We start from the raw sequence: 16,892 nt of genomic DNA, 5'->3' as shown, positions 1-16,892 counted from the left end.
TTTGTTAAAGTGTTTGTTAGAAAAATGCAGCTTTTATAAATGGCCATTTCAGTTTGGCAACTTATTTGTGCTCATCTTAAAATACCAGCCAAAGTACAACAAATGAAGTATGTAAATGATACTCACAGATATCAGGGGTTTTTATAATATATAATCTTTATTTCAGTTTCTTTGATACGTCTTGATGTGGAATGTTGCACTATAGGCTGGGCAGCGTGTCCTCAGACAGAATGCACTTGTCAAATAAACTAAAAAGCAATCAGTGTAACCCCTTACATTTTACTTTTGTATTAACAAAATTTTTGACTTACAAAAATTTTCATTGGTGACTTAACTAATGCTAAAACATCAAAAAATATATAGGGTATTTAAAAAAAGAAAAGGAAAAAATTATAAAAACTATATTATGACCAACAACCATGTGTGTGTCGATGACTATGAAATCAGAGCAATGAGAATTAAAACCCATTCAGTAACTGACACTTTTCTCCATATGGCAAACTTGGAACTTCCTTTCATTTACCAGGAATTTCAGTGAACTAAACCCTGTGTAAACTTTAAAATATGCCTGTAATTAGCTGTTTTTCACCAAAAAGATCAATCATGGCTGGTACAGGACACACAGATGTCAATAGTGAACTCTTCTCTCTATTTAAAAACTTTCAAGAACTTCAAAGTTCCATTTAGATTAGATGGTGTATACATTTCAATATTTTACTCTTCAGATGTTTAAGGACAAACACAAATCTTACCAAATCTGTGAAGCTGAAATCCCAGATCAGCAGCGAGATCAGAGAGCATGTGGGATGCAAAAACACACCTACAGAAGCAGGCAGAGAAATGCTCTGTGAACAGGGTTTAAGTGCACAGAACATTGGAGGTGCAACAATGACAAATAACTAGCCTGAGATTACAGACCTGAAGAAGCACACAAAGTCTGGATCTATTGACACTGAGACACGGACACTGCAGCCGAAGTGCATTATAAGGCAGGTGGAGTGACCTGACACCTCTCCCAATTAGCCAGAACAGATTTTTACAATCCTAACCTTATGTTTAACCAAACAACAGAGAATGAAACAACAGCAACAGACGAAACAGCACAGCTAACACTGTACCAGTCACAACAGAGCTAGAGAGTTTCACTTAAAGGGGTGGTGAATGAGTGAAGTCATACATCAGCAGCTTTAAAATAAACGGTCAGTTTTCTTTGGGCTGAAGAGGTGGTAGAGCGATGGCTAGTGACATTCCTGTTTAAAAACCATGAGCTGGGTCAGTCAAACATAATGCCATTACAGGAGGAATTGGTGGTTAAATTGCAACACTGTCATCTGCTCCAGTCTCTGGCTGCCCTAATTTTCTGAAAATGGAAAACCTCCAACCTGTCAGATTAAGGTGTCTACTTTCCTTGCTTGTTGCTCATCAGTTCATAAACTCAACATTCAGGTTAACAAACACTAAATTACTGACTGCTCATTTAACCCAAACAAGCCAAAATCCTAAACCTGCTAATAAACAATTATATAGAGAGCAGTTTGAATGAGAAATCAGTGATAATTCGTTAACTTCGTTGATATTTATGGTGAAGCACTGTACTTTGTTATAAACTGTACATCACAGGCGGAATAGCAGTCAGCAGCAATTCAAGGGTTGATCTAACTGTTACTCTTATCTTCACTCATGCAGTCTGAAACATCTGTGGCAGAGCGTCACCTTTCCTTTAGTGGTTCTGAATGCTTTGAAATGTATTAAGCAGGCTAGACATCATTGAATGTTCAACACAAACAAGAAACTCAGACATTAAAATAAACACTAGCGACCACCTCTCGCATACCTCTCATGATCAATGTAAAGAAAAGCAATTTTTTTCTCTACTTACTCAAAGAACAAAAAACAATAAAAAAAAATCCCAAACATTCTTTGGCAAAGAGCACTTTTAAACAACCAGGTCACTTCAACTTTGTCAACAGGTAAATAAGTGAATGGAAAAATACACAGGTTGTATGACAGATTAGCGGCAGTCCTTCATTACAAAGTATCTACCAGCTGCAAGCCACTTGACAAACTCATAATACAGAGAAGCATAATGTCACGTCCTTCCGTTGGCCTCCTAGGCAGATGAAGCTCAGCGGTTTTCTTTCCTAATACTTCCTGTGAAATAATGGAGACAGTATGGCACTTCTCGTGAGGTCACCGACAGAATCAAAGGTTCCTTGTGAGGTCAAAGCAAGATGAGGCGCTCCCTCTGACATCACAGGGTTTGGGGAGAATGAGGCATGTCCAACTGAAGCACACAAAAAACAAAACAAAACAAAACAAAAAAAGAAAACACACAAGCATAAAAAAAGCTTCTTCACCCTTGTCATTATGCCCCACATAAGTTCAAGTGCAGCAAATAATAAATAGGACAGCCCCATGTAGGCTTTTGTGGCCGTGCAGAAGGGGAGTGAGACATCAGTTGCTGGACAAAAACAATGGCTGACTCCGTGTATCCTCCTGGCTCTGGCACTACCCATCAAAAAAAAAAAAAAAAAAAACAGCTTCTTCATATCCAGCAACATTACATTTTTCTTGTAGAATATGAAAAGAATAAGTAGTAGTCCAGTGCTTGAGAAAAGGTATAGTCTATCCGCCTGACTGGTCAAAGCGAAGCATACCGGTGGACCTGCTGTTTCTGCTCTTACCACACCTCACAGCGGTGGCCTGAGTTCATAGGTGAGCCCAGTGGACACTGGAAATGCTGCGCAAATTCAGGAGAGTTAGACAGTGTGCCAATGACACGGTATTTGGGTGGACTGTGAGGATCGGTCATTAAGCCCTCGTGGGCACTTTCTGGTGTCCGAACGGAACACCAAACCTGCACAGAGAAACACAAAATGTAGTGTTTACATCAATTCAGTACTTGCAGATAAGTGCAAAGGTTTCTACCCCTCTTTGACCAAAAACAAAAAAAACAAAAACATACACTCCTGTATATGGTTACCCAATTATGAGACAGCAGTGAAGGGTGTAAAATCATGCAGATACAGTTCAAGACTTTCAGTTAATTTTTACTCCATATTTTATACAGAATGATGCAAAACAATTAATTAATTACTTTTAAAAAATCCAGCAAGCACCAATTCTGTGTGTGGAACTGTCTTGAGGAGAGAGGTTAGGAGGATGACCAGACAGGTCCAAGGCAACAGTAACTTAAATACCACTCTTTATTGCTGTGGTGAGCAGAAAGGCATCAACAGAAGGCTCAACATAGGGCTACAACAGAAAAACAAGCACAGTGGGGTCTACTCCTCTCAGGCTACATTGATCACAAGCTCACCTAAACTGCAGAGAGTTTTTTTTTACCTCTGTCTGCATGATTTTATGCACTGCTGCCACAGGACTAGCAGATTGGCAGTGTTCGTATTAAAATAACTGGCGAGTCTATATCAAGAGATTTATTGTGTTAGGGGTTTTTTTCCTTTTTTGGAATTTTGCAAATAAATCATAAAACAATATTCTTTTTCTATCAAAAACCATGGAGGACATGCATTTATTATATGTTAGATCTCTGTCCATCTAATTGACCTAATTGTTTGATATTTCTTAGAGAAACTGTACCAAGTGAAAGACCCCAGTGGAATTTATGGATTATGGAGCTCCACCTTTATTATACAAACCTCAGAATAAATACTAAATTCACATTAAGTAATGTCAGACCGTTGCTTAAAAATGATCAGATTTTGGAGCACTACAGTACTTCATCATTCCACCTTGAATGACTATGCAGCTTATCTACAGTATCTCTGGTGCATCTCATACCTGTGCAAACCCAACAAAGAAGAGCTGGTCATTGGTCAGATTGACTGCTGGGAGTCTTTTCTCTTTCCCATTCCTCTTTACCCATGCCCTGTAAGCCTAAAAACACCAAAATCTCAAAATTAATTTATCATGAATTATTGAATTGAAGAATATCAAAGTCTACAAAATACAATTTTGTAGAAAAGTACATTTAGTTGGGTATCTAGTACAAGGGAAATCAAGTGAAGTAAGTCAAATATAATGAAACCATAAACATTATATGGAACCGTTTGTACAGTATAAATATATAGTCAGATATCTTCAGCAGTAAAAAAAAAACTGAGCCAGAGAAATAACTTGCATGATAGGCAGCCTTTAAGCCTCCATTGTCTGCAATGTTCTCTCCCAGGGTTTGTTTTCCATTGATGTGTTCTCCATTGATGGTGTACTGAGAGTACTGATCCACCATGCACTCTGTGCGGTTCTTAAACGCATCTACTGAAGAGTTCTGCCACCATGGCCTAAGATTCCCATCCTTATCATACTCTCTGCCTGCACCAAGCAAAAATATAAACATGAGCAATGATGTGTGTATGTATGTGTCTTTGTGCATGTACACATCTACATACCCTGGTCATCAAAAGCGTGAGTAAGCTCATGTCCCATGACCACTCCAATGCCCCCAAAGTTTAGTGCTCTGTGAGGCAGGAGAACACATACACACACACAAAATCATGACATTATTTTATTATATATTATACAATATTATAACTTAATTACCATTAAGATGTCTAAGCTGTAATCTTAAGGCACCAAGTTCAGAAACACACTCACTTCGGGTGGTCCCGAGCATAGAACGGAGCTTGTAGGATTCCAGCCGGAAACACAATGCCATTCTTGGTGGGCATGTAGTACGCATTCACTGTAGGAGGAGTCATGCTCCATCTGGGGGGGGAGAGAAGAGAGAGAGAAAATAGTCATAAATCCTAATCAATAAAAGTGCCTTTTTGACAACTGGTAATTAAGCTTAGGCACACAAACTCACTGGTCTTTGTTTGGAGGTTTGCGCAGCTGGTCTGCCATCACTCGGGCTGAGAAGTTGTAGAAGTTGAGCATGTTCTGGAAAAAGTTGTCCTCCGAGACATCATACTAGGAAAACAGCAAATCTAAAATAACTACATTTCCACACCACCATCACACTAAAGAAGTACCTCAGCATTATAATCTAGATCTGGTCATTTGTTTGCCTACCCCATCATATACTTCATCCAACTCCTTGGGGTCCAGGATGAAGTCTGGAAAACCGATCATGTCATAGATGGCATCAGCCTTAAAAAAAGAAGAAAAAAAAACAGAAAAATTATCTTGAAAAAACACATTCTTTGATGTAATAGTTAAGTCATACTGTCAGACCCATAAATATTTGTTATTGTTATTATATTATGTATTTTAAATTATACAATGAATACTGTATAATAATCACTTAAACTAATCTCTAATCACTAGTAAATAGACATCAAGAAGTCAGGTATTCGAGACCAAAAAAATCCTACACAACTTTCTCTTTTTGAGGAACCAAAAGTAATTGGACATTCTTGGTAAGATTTAAAAACAGGAAGACCAGATTAGAGTTTGCCAAAAGTTTGGAAAAATACGATGTTAGATTGTACAATTACATTTGGTCTCTTAAAGTTGAAAACCTGCAAATTTTACCACATATTTATTTTTTTAACCAAACCGCTGTGGTAGACAGTTAAAATAACAATTACATAGTCAGGTCCATAAATATTTGGAAATTTGGACAGTTTGTAGGGATCCAGTTGTAAAATTGATTACAAAATACTAGAAAGAAAAGTCAGCGTAACAAGCAAAGCCAAATATCAGAACATTTGCTCTGAAAATTCCACTTCAACTTAAAGAAATTGAAAAGCAGAGGACAGGAAACAGAATAAATATTTTCTGTTCTATTTAATATCATGCAGCCCTCCTAAGGCCGGAGTGTAATTTATTTTGGGCTGCCAGCTTGTGTTCCCTCACCTTGTCCTTGGCCGCTTGTCGTGTCTGTTCATCCATCCAACTGAGGTTGTCCAAAGCCTCTTTAAAAGCAGATCGGATCTCATTGATCATACCCTCAGCCTGCAGCAAGATAAGATTTGTTGCATATCTTAAACATCTCAGAGCTTCGAGTGATGATCCAAGAACACAACCATTTGGTAAATAATAGAGTATGAAAGAACAGACCTTTACAATACATGGTGTGGATGAACATATGAATATAGTGAATATGATGTAGTTCACAATACAGCCACATGGTGGTAGCAAAGAGTCACAAATTGTAATGTGAACGCTAATGGAAATGACATCACTGATGATTATCTTATCCACTTGGTGCAGTTTAATGTTTAGCAGTAAATACAGACTGGAGGCAGTGTGAAACTCACAATCTCTTTGCTGTGTTTGTCGAAGGTGGCTTTTACAAACAGTGCACCAAGAGCAAAACCCAGAGTGTCATCTGTGTTTCCAATACAGGTCTGCCATCGAGGAGTACATGACTATATATGTATACACACAGGAGAGAAAAAAAGTTAAGGAAATTCATTTTCTTAGTATATAGGGAAACACATTCAGCTTGCTAGTCAGTGACAACTGATTCAACACCTGACTGAGCCATCTTTATTTACCTTTTTGGTGCCATATAGACTCTCCAGGAGTTTATCCTGGGCGTTTTCAAAGCGCTGGTCCAGGCTGGATACTCCTTTCTGTACCAGATTCCAAATCATGTAGTTATTCAGCAAACTGCCACAAGAAGAAATGAACATTGTGTGAGTGAGGGAAACTCTGTGTGTGTGTGTGTGTGTGTGTGTGTGTGTGTGTGTGTGTGTGTGTGTGTGTGTGTGTGTGAGAAAGCAAGACAGCAGATAGATCAAGAGAAGATCAAAAAGAAGCAGAGTAAGACAGACTGAGAAGACAGGTGAAGATTCTGCACTACAGTGCATACTGTGAAATTATTCCAAAAAACAAAAAAGGAAGAAAATATTTGAATTACCCTTTAGGTATAAAATTCATCTAACAAACTAGTGCTATAAACAGGTCAAATTAAATGGTTAACAGTTTACAGCCTTGTTTCTATTCACCATAGTTTCAGTGAGTGTACAGAGAAACATGCAAGATCTTCACAAAAGTCCAAAACAACCCCAAAACAAAATGGAAAAACTAGTGAACCAACAATGAAAATATGAGAACAAATAATATATGAGAACAGACATCACTGGTAATCAAAAGAAAAAAGGGTTTTCACAGAAAGATTTCTAGAATTCTAGATGTTTCCAGGATTCACCTGCCTTAAGTCCCCATTATAAGCATCAAGTTTTGTTTGCTCTTTAGAAAAAACCTTTATAATATTCAGTGATATTATTAAATGATGATATTACATGGTATTAGCTGATAGAAATGCTCCAAAGAAATAAATTGAAATAAATATGGTATTTAGAATAGTTAAAAATATACAACGATAAATTGAAGAGAGATAAATGAACTATGAAAATCATTAGTTGTAGCTCTGTTGTAAGTAGAGATGTGTTTCAATGACCCTGTATTTGACTTCAGCAATTTCTTACTTGCGGTCCGTCTTGTTGATGAGGTCCGAGACCTGCTGCAGATATTCCTTGGCGTACACGACCACCGGTTCTGTATCATTGAGCTCGAGGGGTGAAAGGGCAGAGGTCAGGTAGTCCAGCCAATCCACAGCTGGTGCGAGTGTCTAAGGAAGAGGAAATCAATATAAAACATTCTCCCTAAGCAATAATAACAATAAATCATAGCTCATTTAAATTTGATCACTTTGTATTAGAGAAAATATTATGCTACCCAGTTCTTAATAGCTTCAATTTATTCTGAGTGATGGAGCAATTTTTGTATGAAAGAGCACTTTCATATGGAATGTGCAAATCACCAGAAGGCTAAAAAACAATCCATTTTGCATTTGGATAAAATACTGGACAAGCAAAACAAAGAAGAACGAAACCCCATTAGCATTGCCCACAAAACAGCTGATCAACCTGGGCTGAGTGGAATTCTCAGAGCACTCGAGCTGTGTTGTACACACTGTTCCTGGCTATTAAATCCCATGAATATTCTATGTAGCCTTCATTCACTATTGCTCTTAAAAAAGAGGTATGAAGCCCCAAAGCGTACATCTTGTTCAAGATTATGACCAGAAATAATGCAATTCTACCACCACTTTCTGAGAATCATATTCTTCTGCTCTGTTGTTTGGTGTGAGTTCACAAACATGAATACTGAATGAAACTGAATATATACAGTAGGCAGAACAATCCCCCCCCCCCCCCCCAACACACCCTCAAAAGACAAGCAAATTCACTCACACATGCAAACATGTTTGCATTCCAGAGCCCAAGAGGCAAATCAAGCTGCCCAGTCCTTAGGGAATATTTTGCTGAAATACACATCTTATACATGACTAGGCATCCCACTTCCCCAAGCATCCCCCCGCTCCCCACCCCACCACACACACAAGCTATCCTCACTGAAAAGTCTAGGAAGAGGGAGACATTGATACATTATATATATATATATATATATATATATATATTTATTAGTTGGTATTTTTTTCTTCAGCAGTGAAAAATAATGGAAGAAGAAAAAAGAAGAAGAAGAAAGTAAAGAAGCATGATGTGTTATTAAAAAGCCAGAGGGCATCTGCTTATTCCAGTAATATGTGGTTAATAAGAGTGTCCACTGTGCTGTGTAGAGCACAGAAGGGGATGCTGCATGGGTTCCTGTATACAGGCAAACTTCCAAGATTGCATGGCATGAAAAGAAGTGTCTCTCCAAATTCTACTTAAATAATGCTGTAAAGGCTTTCGACTTTTATTTATACTCTATATAAGAAAAAAGTTAATTAAAAAAAAAATTGACATAAATCACAAAACTGCATATAGTAGGGGAAAAAAGCTCCCAAACACACATTTACTGCTTAATCTAAAATCTCTAGTAGCACTAGGTTCTCAAATTTTCTAAATTAAATAATTGAGAATCTATTATAAATCTATTAATGAAAGTAAAAGCAATATTTTTTAATATTTAAATCTTTAGGTTGTGCGATTTGCAAACTTGTCAATAACCAACACAATAACGAATATAATAATTGAAGCTTTGTTTTTGTTTCTTAATTAAAAAATTGCAGTAATAAAATTCAGGAAAAAATTGGATACTGTTCTGGTAAAATGAGAGCAAATCCCAGCTCCATCTTGTAATACTTTCTGTCCAAAATATAGCAGGCTGAAGTTGCCAAACTATGCCATGACCATTAGAAAGCAACAATCCAAAATGCTGAGTGCACGGTGTAAATCAGATTTAAAAACCAAATGTACTCTTGTATACTTTTTAATTCAGAAACAGATTCAAACCCCTTTGGCTAGTGCTGAACACTGATTTTGGACATCCACTGAGATGAGGCCGACCCTGTGAGGATCCTGAGGCATCTAGAGATTTACCAGCTCCAGTTAGACTCTGCTATAGTAAAAAGAGGAGACGCCAACTCCATGTGGTCTTAGAGGAACCAGACTCAAAGGGGAACCTCATCCTCATTTGGGTGACATTGGAGGGTGTGATTATAAATATACAGTCTGACAAATGTTTTATTGACAAGGAAGTTGTTGTCCTCCAAGGTTTATTCCTTTACTATCCAAGGGAGTTTTTCCTCTCCACAGTCACCTGAGTCACCTTAGACTTGCTCATTGGGAATAAATACAAACACATTTAAATATATCTAATATTAATCTGAAATTTTGTATTATATTAATATTTATATTATTCTTTATATTAACCTTTGGTTTTATGTTTATGCTCTGTGAAGCTGCTTTGAGATGATCTCCATTGTAAAAAGTGATAAACAAATATATTTGAACTGAATTAAATTGAATTGATCACTGAAATGGCTTTGGAGCAGTCCAGGCCTTCAACAGACACAAAATATTCATCAAGATGGCTGTTATCCCAAAAAGCTTTGTTACAACTCACAAAACTCAAACTTATAAATATAAAGTAACATAAGATAAATATTGTTCATTATATTATATTAATACTATGCTCATAATAGTAATAAATTATTATTATTATCATTATTATTATTATTATCATTATTAATAATAATAATGATAATAATAATAATAATAATAATAATAATAATAATAATAATAATAATAATAATAATAATAATAATAATAATAATAAACAGAAAGCCAGGGACAATTATCAGTGAAACCAATTTTATCCTGCTATTGCTTTGCATCATACTTGCTTGTCTCTCATTCTCCTATACCAAAAAAAAAAAAAAACACAACTGTTGCCTAGCAACTGTTGCCATAACAATTGCGGGCCTTGAGAGACAAAGGGGTGCTGGTGTGAGGCATGAAGAAATGATTTCTGAAAATTAAATTGTTATTTTTTTAAAAATAAAAATAAAAAAAAGATAAAAAGAGGAAGCCGAGAAAAGTGAAGCCGCAAAAGGAAACGTTCTAACGCACTGGTGACAGAGGGAACGCATGGTCTTTAAGGAGCTCATCACAGACAGAGAGAAAAGAATGATTTACTGTTATCAGAAGTAAACAGTGAGATCTGCTATGGCAGCGGTTCTCAGTGAGAGGACCTCTAGTGCTTCCAATATAATTGTTTTGTTTGGTTGGTTTATTTTTTTCTACAATTGTGAAAATCACAACCCAACATTATCACCGTTATCTTATTTATACTTCATGACCAAAAGTACATGAGAACCTGACCAATCACTCCCAACTGTCCTTGTTGTAGATCCATATCCAGATATACATACACACATACAGTACATATAACTTCCACTCTTCTGACAAGGCCTGAAGTTAGATTGTGGCTGTCGGGATTTGTGCTCATTAAGCCATAAGAACTTTACTGAAGTCAGGCACTGATGTCAGGTGAGGAGGTCTGGTGCACAGTCAGCGTTCAGGTTTATCCCAAAGGTGTTCAGTGGTGTTGAGTTCAGTGCTCTGTGCAAACCAGTAAATTTGTCCCGCTCCAACCCTTGCAAAGCATGTCTTTATTAATCTTGCTTTTAGCACATTGACTGAGTCATGCTGGAACATGTTTACTTCCAGTGAAGAGAACAAAACCCTTTAGTTCCAGTGAAGGGAACAATGTTACAGCATACAAAGGCATTCTAAACAATTGTGTGCTTCAGACATCACACCCATATTTGGGCCTTCCCCAAATTGTTGTCATGGTCAGATGTCCACATACTTCTGGTCATATAGTGTATTATTGTGTTATAGCTTTAGACTGTTTGACTGGTCACTTGAATTGAATGTGTTTAATCAAAACCTTAATAAATCAAAAATAAGTAGGCCTATTAATGATGTCAGCTTACACCTAATGTGTTCTGTCAGTAGAACATCCAGGACTAAAAAGCTCTATGGTTCAAATAAATAGTCAGAAAATTGTAAACATTTGTACAATAAGCTTAATATTTAAATACTTGTATAAACAGTCATAAAGTAAACAGAGATATCTGTGGAATGCGTTTTCTAATTAAAGGGATCCCTGACTACAAAACTGTTTGAGAATCACTGACCATTGTGTAAACAAAGCTGACTAAAGCCAGCACACACGTCTTCCTCCCTCTCCCTTATTCTCATCATGCCTCATGCACACACCTGCAGCTCAGCAACTGTGATTTTGTGATAGATTTTCTCCTCGTCCCTGCGCTCGTCCTGGGGCACAGTGATGTTGGCGAGTGCAGTCTCAAAGTCCAGAATTTGTTGCATCTGACTCTGAGTGGAGTTTTTATCACCTCCCAGCAACAACCCAAGCTCCACCATGTAGTCAAGATATGCCTTCAAAACCTTAAAACAGAAAGAAGAAAAAAACACCAGCATCAGTTTAACAGTCCTGTGATTCTGTGATCAGAAAGCATATCAGAAAGCACAAAAAGCTGAATTAGTGCATGTGTGTGCTGGGTTTCTTAATAAACTGGGAAAAGGCTACACTGAAGTGTATTTCCAGAATGTGCCATTCATAGGGTTGATTCCGACCTCAGTTGGTGGAACTAGCAGCTGTCCCTGTTAGGCTGCCTGTAAATGTCTTGTTCACTAAATAACCACTATGCCCTGATAGGGGTGGATGCACTAGTGCATAAATAGTGCATGAGCATGCTGTATGCATTTCTGCTGATTGCACAAAGTCTAACCAGGATGTGGGAATGGGGGCTGACACTGGGGGCATCCCACGGACAAGGAAAAACACTGGCTGGGCGACTTAATCCTAAAACTACTACTTTGTGGCTTCCCGTGGTCACTGATGATACAGAGACCTCTCACAGTTCTCAGGCTCCTGGGGACATATTTCACCCTTATATGGAAAGCCTGGCACTCTGGGCCTGACACACAAGAGTTTAAAACCATCAGACAGCCCCGTGTTGTCTGTCTGATCACCATTCGGAAGACGAGAGCATTATTTATATGACACACTATGATTTCAAATCATGTATGTTTTTAATGTTAATCAGGCTCTTCCTCAGTAGCCTTCCAGTGTTCCATTCTTATGATCTTTATATTTCCTGAGCAGTCAGCTCTCCTATTTCAGCTTGCCATGAAGGTTTTGGAAACACAGCAATTTCCTGAAAGCAGTTCATAAACTCTGCCTTGCATCTTACTTGGCTAAATGTTGAAGTTAATATCACAACTACCAAACTTTGAGCCTCTTGATCAATTTGTTCTCAAGGCATGTTCTTTGAAAATAGTGATAGATAGAACTGGCACTGGTTTTAGCAAAGCATGTTAGCAACCACATTCTGTAAACCTGTCTTGTAGGCAATTTCTACAGTTGAGGGTCAAGTGTTAAGCTACATAAGCTTAACCCTTAACCCTGATAAGCGGAAACCTTATCCTTCATTCACCCTCAAAGTTATTGACACATCACTGATGTGTCAGCCAATTACATTGTGGGTCTTGTATTTCCCTCCATTTGTTTCCGAAGAGCAGGAAGGTTTTAATGCTCTCTGTCCAGCCTGTGCACCACAAACTTACATTAAGATAAGATAAGATAGAAGAGAAGATATACCTTGACAAAACAGTCAGGATCAGTTAATATGCACTGGATCATGGAAGATATAGTCTCAACTTATTCTCAGAAACAAAATACAGCCTCCTTTGGGCTTGTTCGCCAGCTCGATGCGGGCAATGGGTACGTCCTGAGCCTGGTTTGGGGAAATAGCAGTTGAAGATATTTACACTGTGGTGACTTATTCATCACTGCACAACTTTGTGGGCTGGCATGAATGATTGAATGCACAAGAAATTACATTAGAAATCTAAATGCTCCTGTCTGGTCTTCAAGATAAACATCTGATAATCCCTGATTCTCTGATGTTGCAAACGATTCTCACCAAAGGATAGGCTCCTTTGTGTTGTCGCAATATGAACCAATATGCCATTATGCCAGTCAGGTTTGGCTGGCAGACGTGACCTGTGCAAGGCAGAGGTGGGACTCACACCTGCTTTATAATCCTCAGGGCAATGCCATCAAGACAGTCTAGATAATGCTCTCTCACTCTGTGAAAGGAAGGTGGTTCGATATCTCACTCATAAACGAAGATCTCTTCATTCTTACAGAATTTTGTTATAAATACAAATGCTGATATTTAAATGCAAACACTTTATCCCTAAACACACTCTAAGCGCCAGCTGTGAGTCATGCGTCAGCACTACAAATGCAACACTACATTACTACTACATATGCAACCGTCACGAGTCAACCCCCACAACAGCACTACATGTTCCATATGGAAAAACAACTGCCAAATGCATCAAGCACTGAACCACAAAAATGAATGAACACTATATACTGTATATCCCAATAAAGGCAAAAGTAACTATTACCTAATGAGCCGAATCGCATATTTTAAAAAGCATAGGGTGTCCTACCTTTTCATTAGTCTTATTGAGGTAATAATCCCGGGAGGGAAGGAAGAGTCCGGATTGGTCAACCTGAAAACACACATATACAAAGACACAGGTGAGCAAACATAAAAGCATTAATTCACTGCAAAGCAAACTCAAAAGGTCAACTGATGCTATGTTGTTTCTGAAAGAGGCTCTACCATTTTGAAGCCAGATATTTCACTCAAATGTGGAATGTTTACTTTAATAATTCATGCCCAAGTGTGTTCCTGCAATAGATCATGTTGAGTAAGGAACAACTAACACAGTGCCTAAAGAGATTGTCTAAAACCTTACTAGCTAAGTGAGATGTCATGCTTATTATTAGCTCTGTGAGAGGAAGCAAAGCAGAGCATGAGAGTGAGCAGGTGTGTGTGTGTGTGTATGAGAGAGTGACTGAGCATCAGCAGCCACCATTTCAATCAGTGTAGGAAATGAAAATGATCTACTGTCTATTACATAAGAAATGCAGTTGTACATTGCTGTGCTTCTGCAGATATAACATTCTCACCTGACTGAGCTCATGCAGTGCTTGAACATTAGATGAAGAAAATATATTAGAACAGAGAAACAATAATCCTGCTAATGATAAGGGGAAACACGCAGCAAGCAGAACAGACAAAATGTGTGGTTTTGTGCTGCTTTGTTACATCATCCCTTTTATTTCATCAAAACTCTGTATTTTATGTAAAAACTCTATTTTATGCTCCCTACAATGTAAATGATGCTACTTTATGATGCTAATTGGTCAGGCCAAATTGGGTGATGTCTAATACATGACCAATCCCTAGATTACTGGCTGGGTCTGTGCTAGTTGGTCCTAGCGGACACTAAACTCGACTCCTTTGTCAGAGGGAGCGAGTCAGAGTACATCATAGTTTTATTTTGTCAACTCAAATCTGGACAGTGTTCGGTCAAGTAACCTGGTCAAAAATAAAAAACATGCAGCTAGATTTCAGGTGCCAGTGTCTCAAAAAAAAAATAAAGGTCAGGTGAAGTGAGACCACCAGGTCTGTTTCGAGAGTGGTTTTTTTTGTGTGTTTTTGATATGTCAAGTTTGGTTCAGCAGCAAATTATAAGAATAATGTTTAATCCCTAGTTAGAGTGCTCCCATTTATTTTATCCTTATTTATTTACGAACACGGCAAAATTTTACAAATATCAAGTATGCAATGCTCAGTCTTTGTAAACTTTTAAAATGTTGTATACAAGACCTGCATGAGATTTGGAATGTACCTGAATTACGTTACTGTTGGAGTTTTTAGGGTCCACGCTGACCCCCACAGTGAAGAAAGGCTGAGCTCTGTATGGGCCTGAGACTGTCTTCAGCACCTCCATGAAGTTATCCTTTTCCCAAGGCTCAGTAATGTTCCAACCTCCTGTCTGAAAACATACAATCAGTGCATGAAAGGTTAGTGCAGCATCTCTACTGAAACTGTAGTTCTTTGATTCTGAAGGATAAATGGGCACACCAAGCTCAATATACAGTATGAACCCTGGCATTCATTGTATGAATGTGAATAGTCCAAAAGACTACAGAAAAGATTGTAAATCAGTTTCATTTGGGTCACTTGACTTCACCATCAATGGAAGAAGGGGATGCAATCAAGTTAAAGATGTGAGTAGACATCAAACTCAATGAATTGCACCTCTCCTTAGAGAGTTCAGTCTAAAGACAGCGGAGCCGATTCATTCGATCACTGTAACAACCTCAGCAGAGAGACAGAGAGAACACAAGAATTCTAATCATTTTCTTCTCTCGCCAGTCCTCTTGTGTGTGGGCTTTAAGAAATTAGACACACAGCCCTTTGTTTGCCACTCCACAAGGAATGGTGTTAGGTCCATTCATTTTTTCTAATATAAACATTGATTTAATAAAAACTGTATTTGACTGCTGATTTGCTTAAAAACTGCTTGATTTCTGGTGCAGAAAACTTCAACACAAAGTCTCTTATAACAAAAAAAAGGCATGCTTTACATAACACTGGTAAGAGCACTGTAAACAAGCTAATGCACATAGCCTACACTTCGACCATGGGCCCAACAGGCCGGCCATGCAAGATCCAATATTTTCATCATCGGGCTTGTCACACAAATCTGCCAGCTCTAATATCTACTGAGTGGGTATAAAATACCTACTAAGTGGGTATAAAAACAGCTGTAGCTAATCTTGCTTTCGGATTATCTGATAATTATGATACATATGAAGTACCAATTGGGCGAAGCCCACTCGTTGAGCACATTTTTAGCAGATTGATACACATGAAAGCCATCAAATCTCTTTCTTGAAGAGAATCTTCAGTGTTGAAAGAAAAGTCAGCTGACATGAGCCCACGCCAGCAGCATCTGACAAACACAATGCATGAAGTTGGATAAGTACTAAAGCAAATGTTTTACTGATGGCAGAAGTGTTCTCTCAGTCAGAACAGAATAAATGTCTTGGCAGAATTACTTCCATGCAGCATATTATGTCTAAATCCGTTGCACGTTAATATAAAACACATTTGCCGTTTAAGTGATTTACTGTACCAAGTTCCTGTATCCAGGATGGTTTAGAAACAGAAGTTGAATTAGTTTTACATTTGTACAAATATGTGGTTTGTCAACCACAAGGGAAAAAAGCCAATTTAAGTGGTGTTTGACATCAGTGCCACTGTGTGTTGTTCTTTAATTAGTGAAATGAGGCTTGGCTTGTAACAATAAATATGTCTATGGCCAGGTCACCAGGGAATACAAGAAAAAAAGGAATTGAGGAAATCCTACCTTCGTGATGAGGTCGATGAGTGGCTGGGCTCCCAACTCCTCAATGCGCTGCTCATTCAGACAGGACAAGTAGTAGAACTGAGCTTTTTTCTCTGCTTCGCTACTAGAGTTAAAAGTGCCGTTCTCTGGAGGCAGAAAAGGAGACAGAGGTTACTTGTACTGCTCTTTTGTTGCAAATGCTACACACAGGAAAACATTGATAACTGCCCTTAGGCTATTTTTTTTTTTCATTTTATAGTTACATATGTGGAACCTGCATAAAAAATAGTTTTTGTTATCTCTTACTGTTATGGCATTTATAGAAAGTCATTTTCTCAATTTCTCTTGTAGTTAATAAGACAATGATTGCAGCTTGTTACAGCC

General features: G+C 38.0%; 1 protein-coding gene across 4 annotated transcripts in view; it reads right to left on the bottom strand.

Moving 5' to 3' along the window:
* Nucleotides 1-138: 138 nt before the first annotated feature.
* ece2b (endothelin converting enzyme 2b) overlaps nucleotides 139-16,892 on the bottom strand; it is a 40,898-nt gene continuing 24,144 nt past the window's right edge. For all 4 annotated transcript variants that reach the window (XM_027147935.2, XM_027147937.2, XM_047820982.1 and 1 more), the window contains 15 exons: nucleotides 16,530-16,654; nucleotides 15,003-15,149; nucleotides 13,752-13,814; nucleotides 11,484-11,672; nucleotides 7,398-7,540; nucleotides 6,462-6,576; nucleotides 6,222-6,332; nucleotides 5,818-5,916; nucleotides 5,032-5,109; nucleotides 4,826-4,929; nucleotides 4,615-4,725; nucleotides 4,410-4,477; nucleotides 4,142-4,332; nucleotides 3,802-3,897; nucleotides 139-2,857 (listed from right to left, as the gene is read on the bottom strand). In XM_027147935.2, the coding sequence (XP_027003736.1) occupies nucleotides 2,681-2,857; nucleotides 3,802-3,897; nucleotides 4,142-4,332; nucleotides 4,410-4,477; nucleotides 4,615-4,725; nucleotides 4,826-4,929; nucleotides 5,032-5,109; nucleotides 5,818-5,916; nucleotides 6,222-6,332; nucleotides 6,462-6,576; nucleotides 7,398-7,540; nucleotides 11,484-11,672; nucleotides 13,752-13,814; nucleotides 15,003-15,149; nucleotides 16,530-16,654 (1,817 nt within the window). In that variant the 3' untranslated portion in view covers nucleotides 139-2,680. The remainder of the gene's footprint in view (nucleotides 2,858-3,801; nucleotides 3,898-4,141; nucleotides 4,333-4,409; nucleotides 4,478-4,614; nucleotides 4,726-4,825; nucleotides 4,930-5,031; nucleotides 5,110-5,817; nucleotides 5,917-6,221; nucleotides 6,333-6,461; nucleotides 6,577-7,397; nucleotides 7,541-11,483; nucleotides 11,673-13,751; nucleotides 13,815-15,002; nucleotides 15,150-16,529; nucleotides 16,655-16,892) is intronic.

Source organism: Tachysurus fulvidraco, chromosome 11, assembly GCF_022655615.1.
Source record: "Tachysurus fulvidraco isolate hzauxx_2018 chromosome 11, HZAU_PFXX_2.0, whole genome shotgun sequence".
Lineage (NCBI taxonomy): Eukaryota > Metazoa > Chordata > Actinopteri > Siluriformes > Bagridae > Tachysurus > Tachysurus fulvidraco.
The sequence above is the reverse complement of the archived record's forward strand: the minus strand, read 5'-3'. Positions and strand labels throughout refer to the sequence as shown.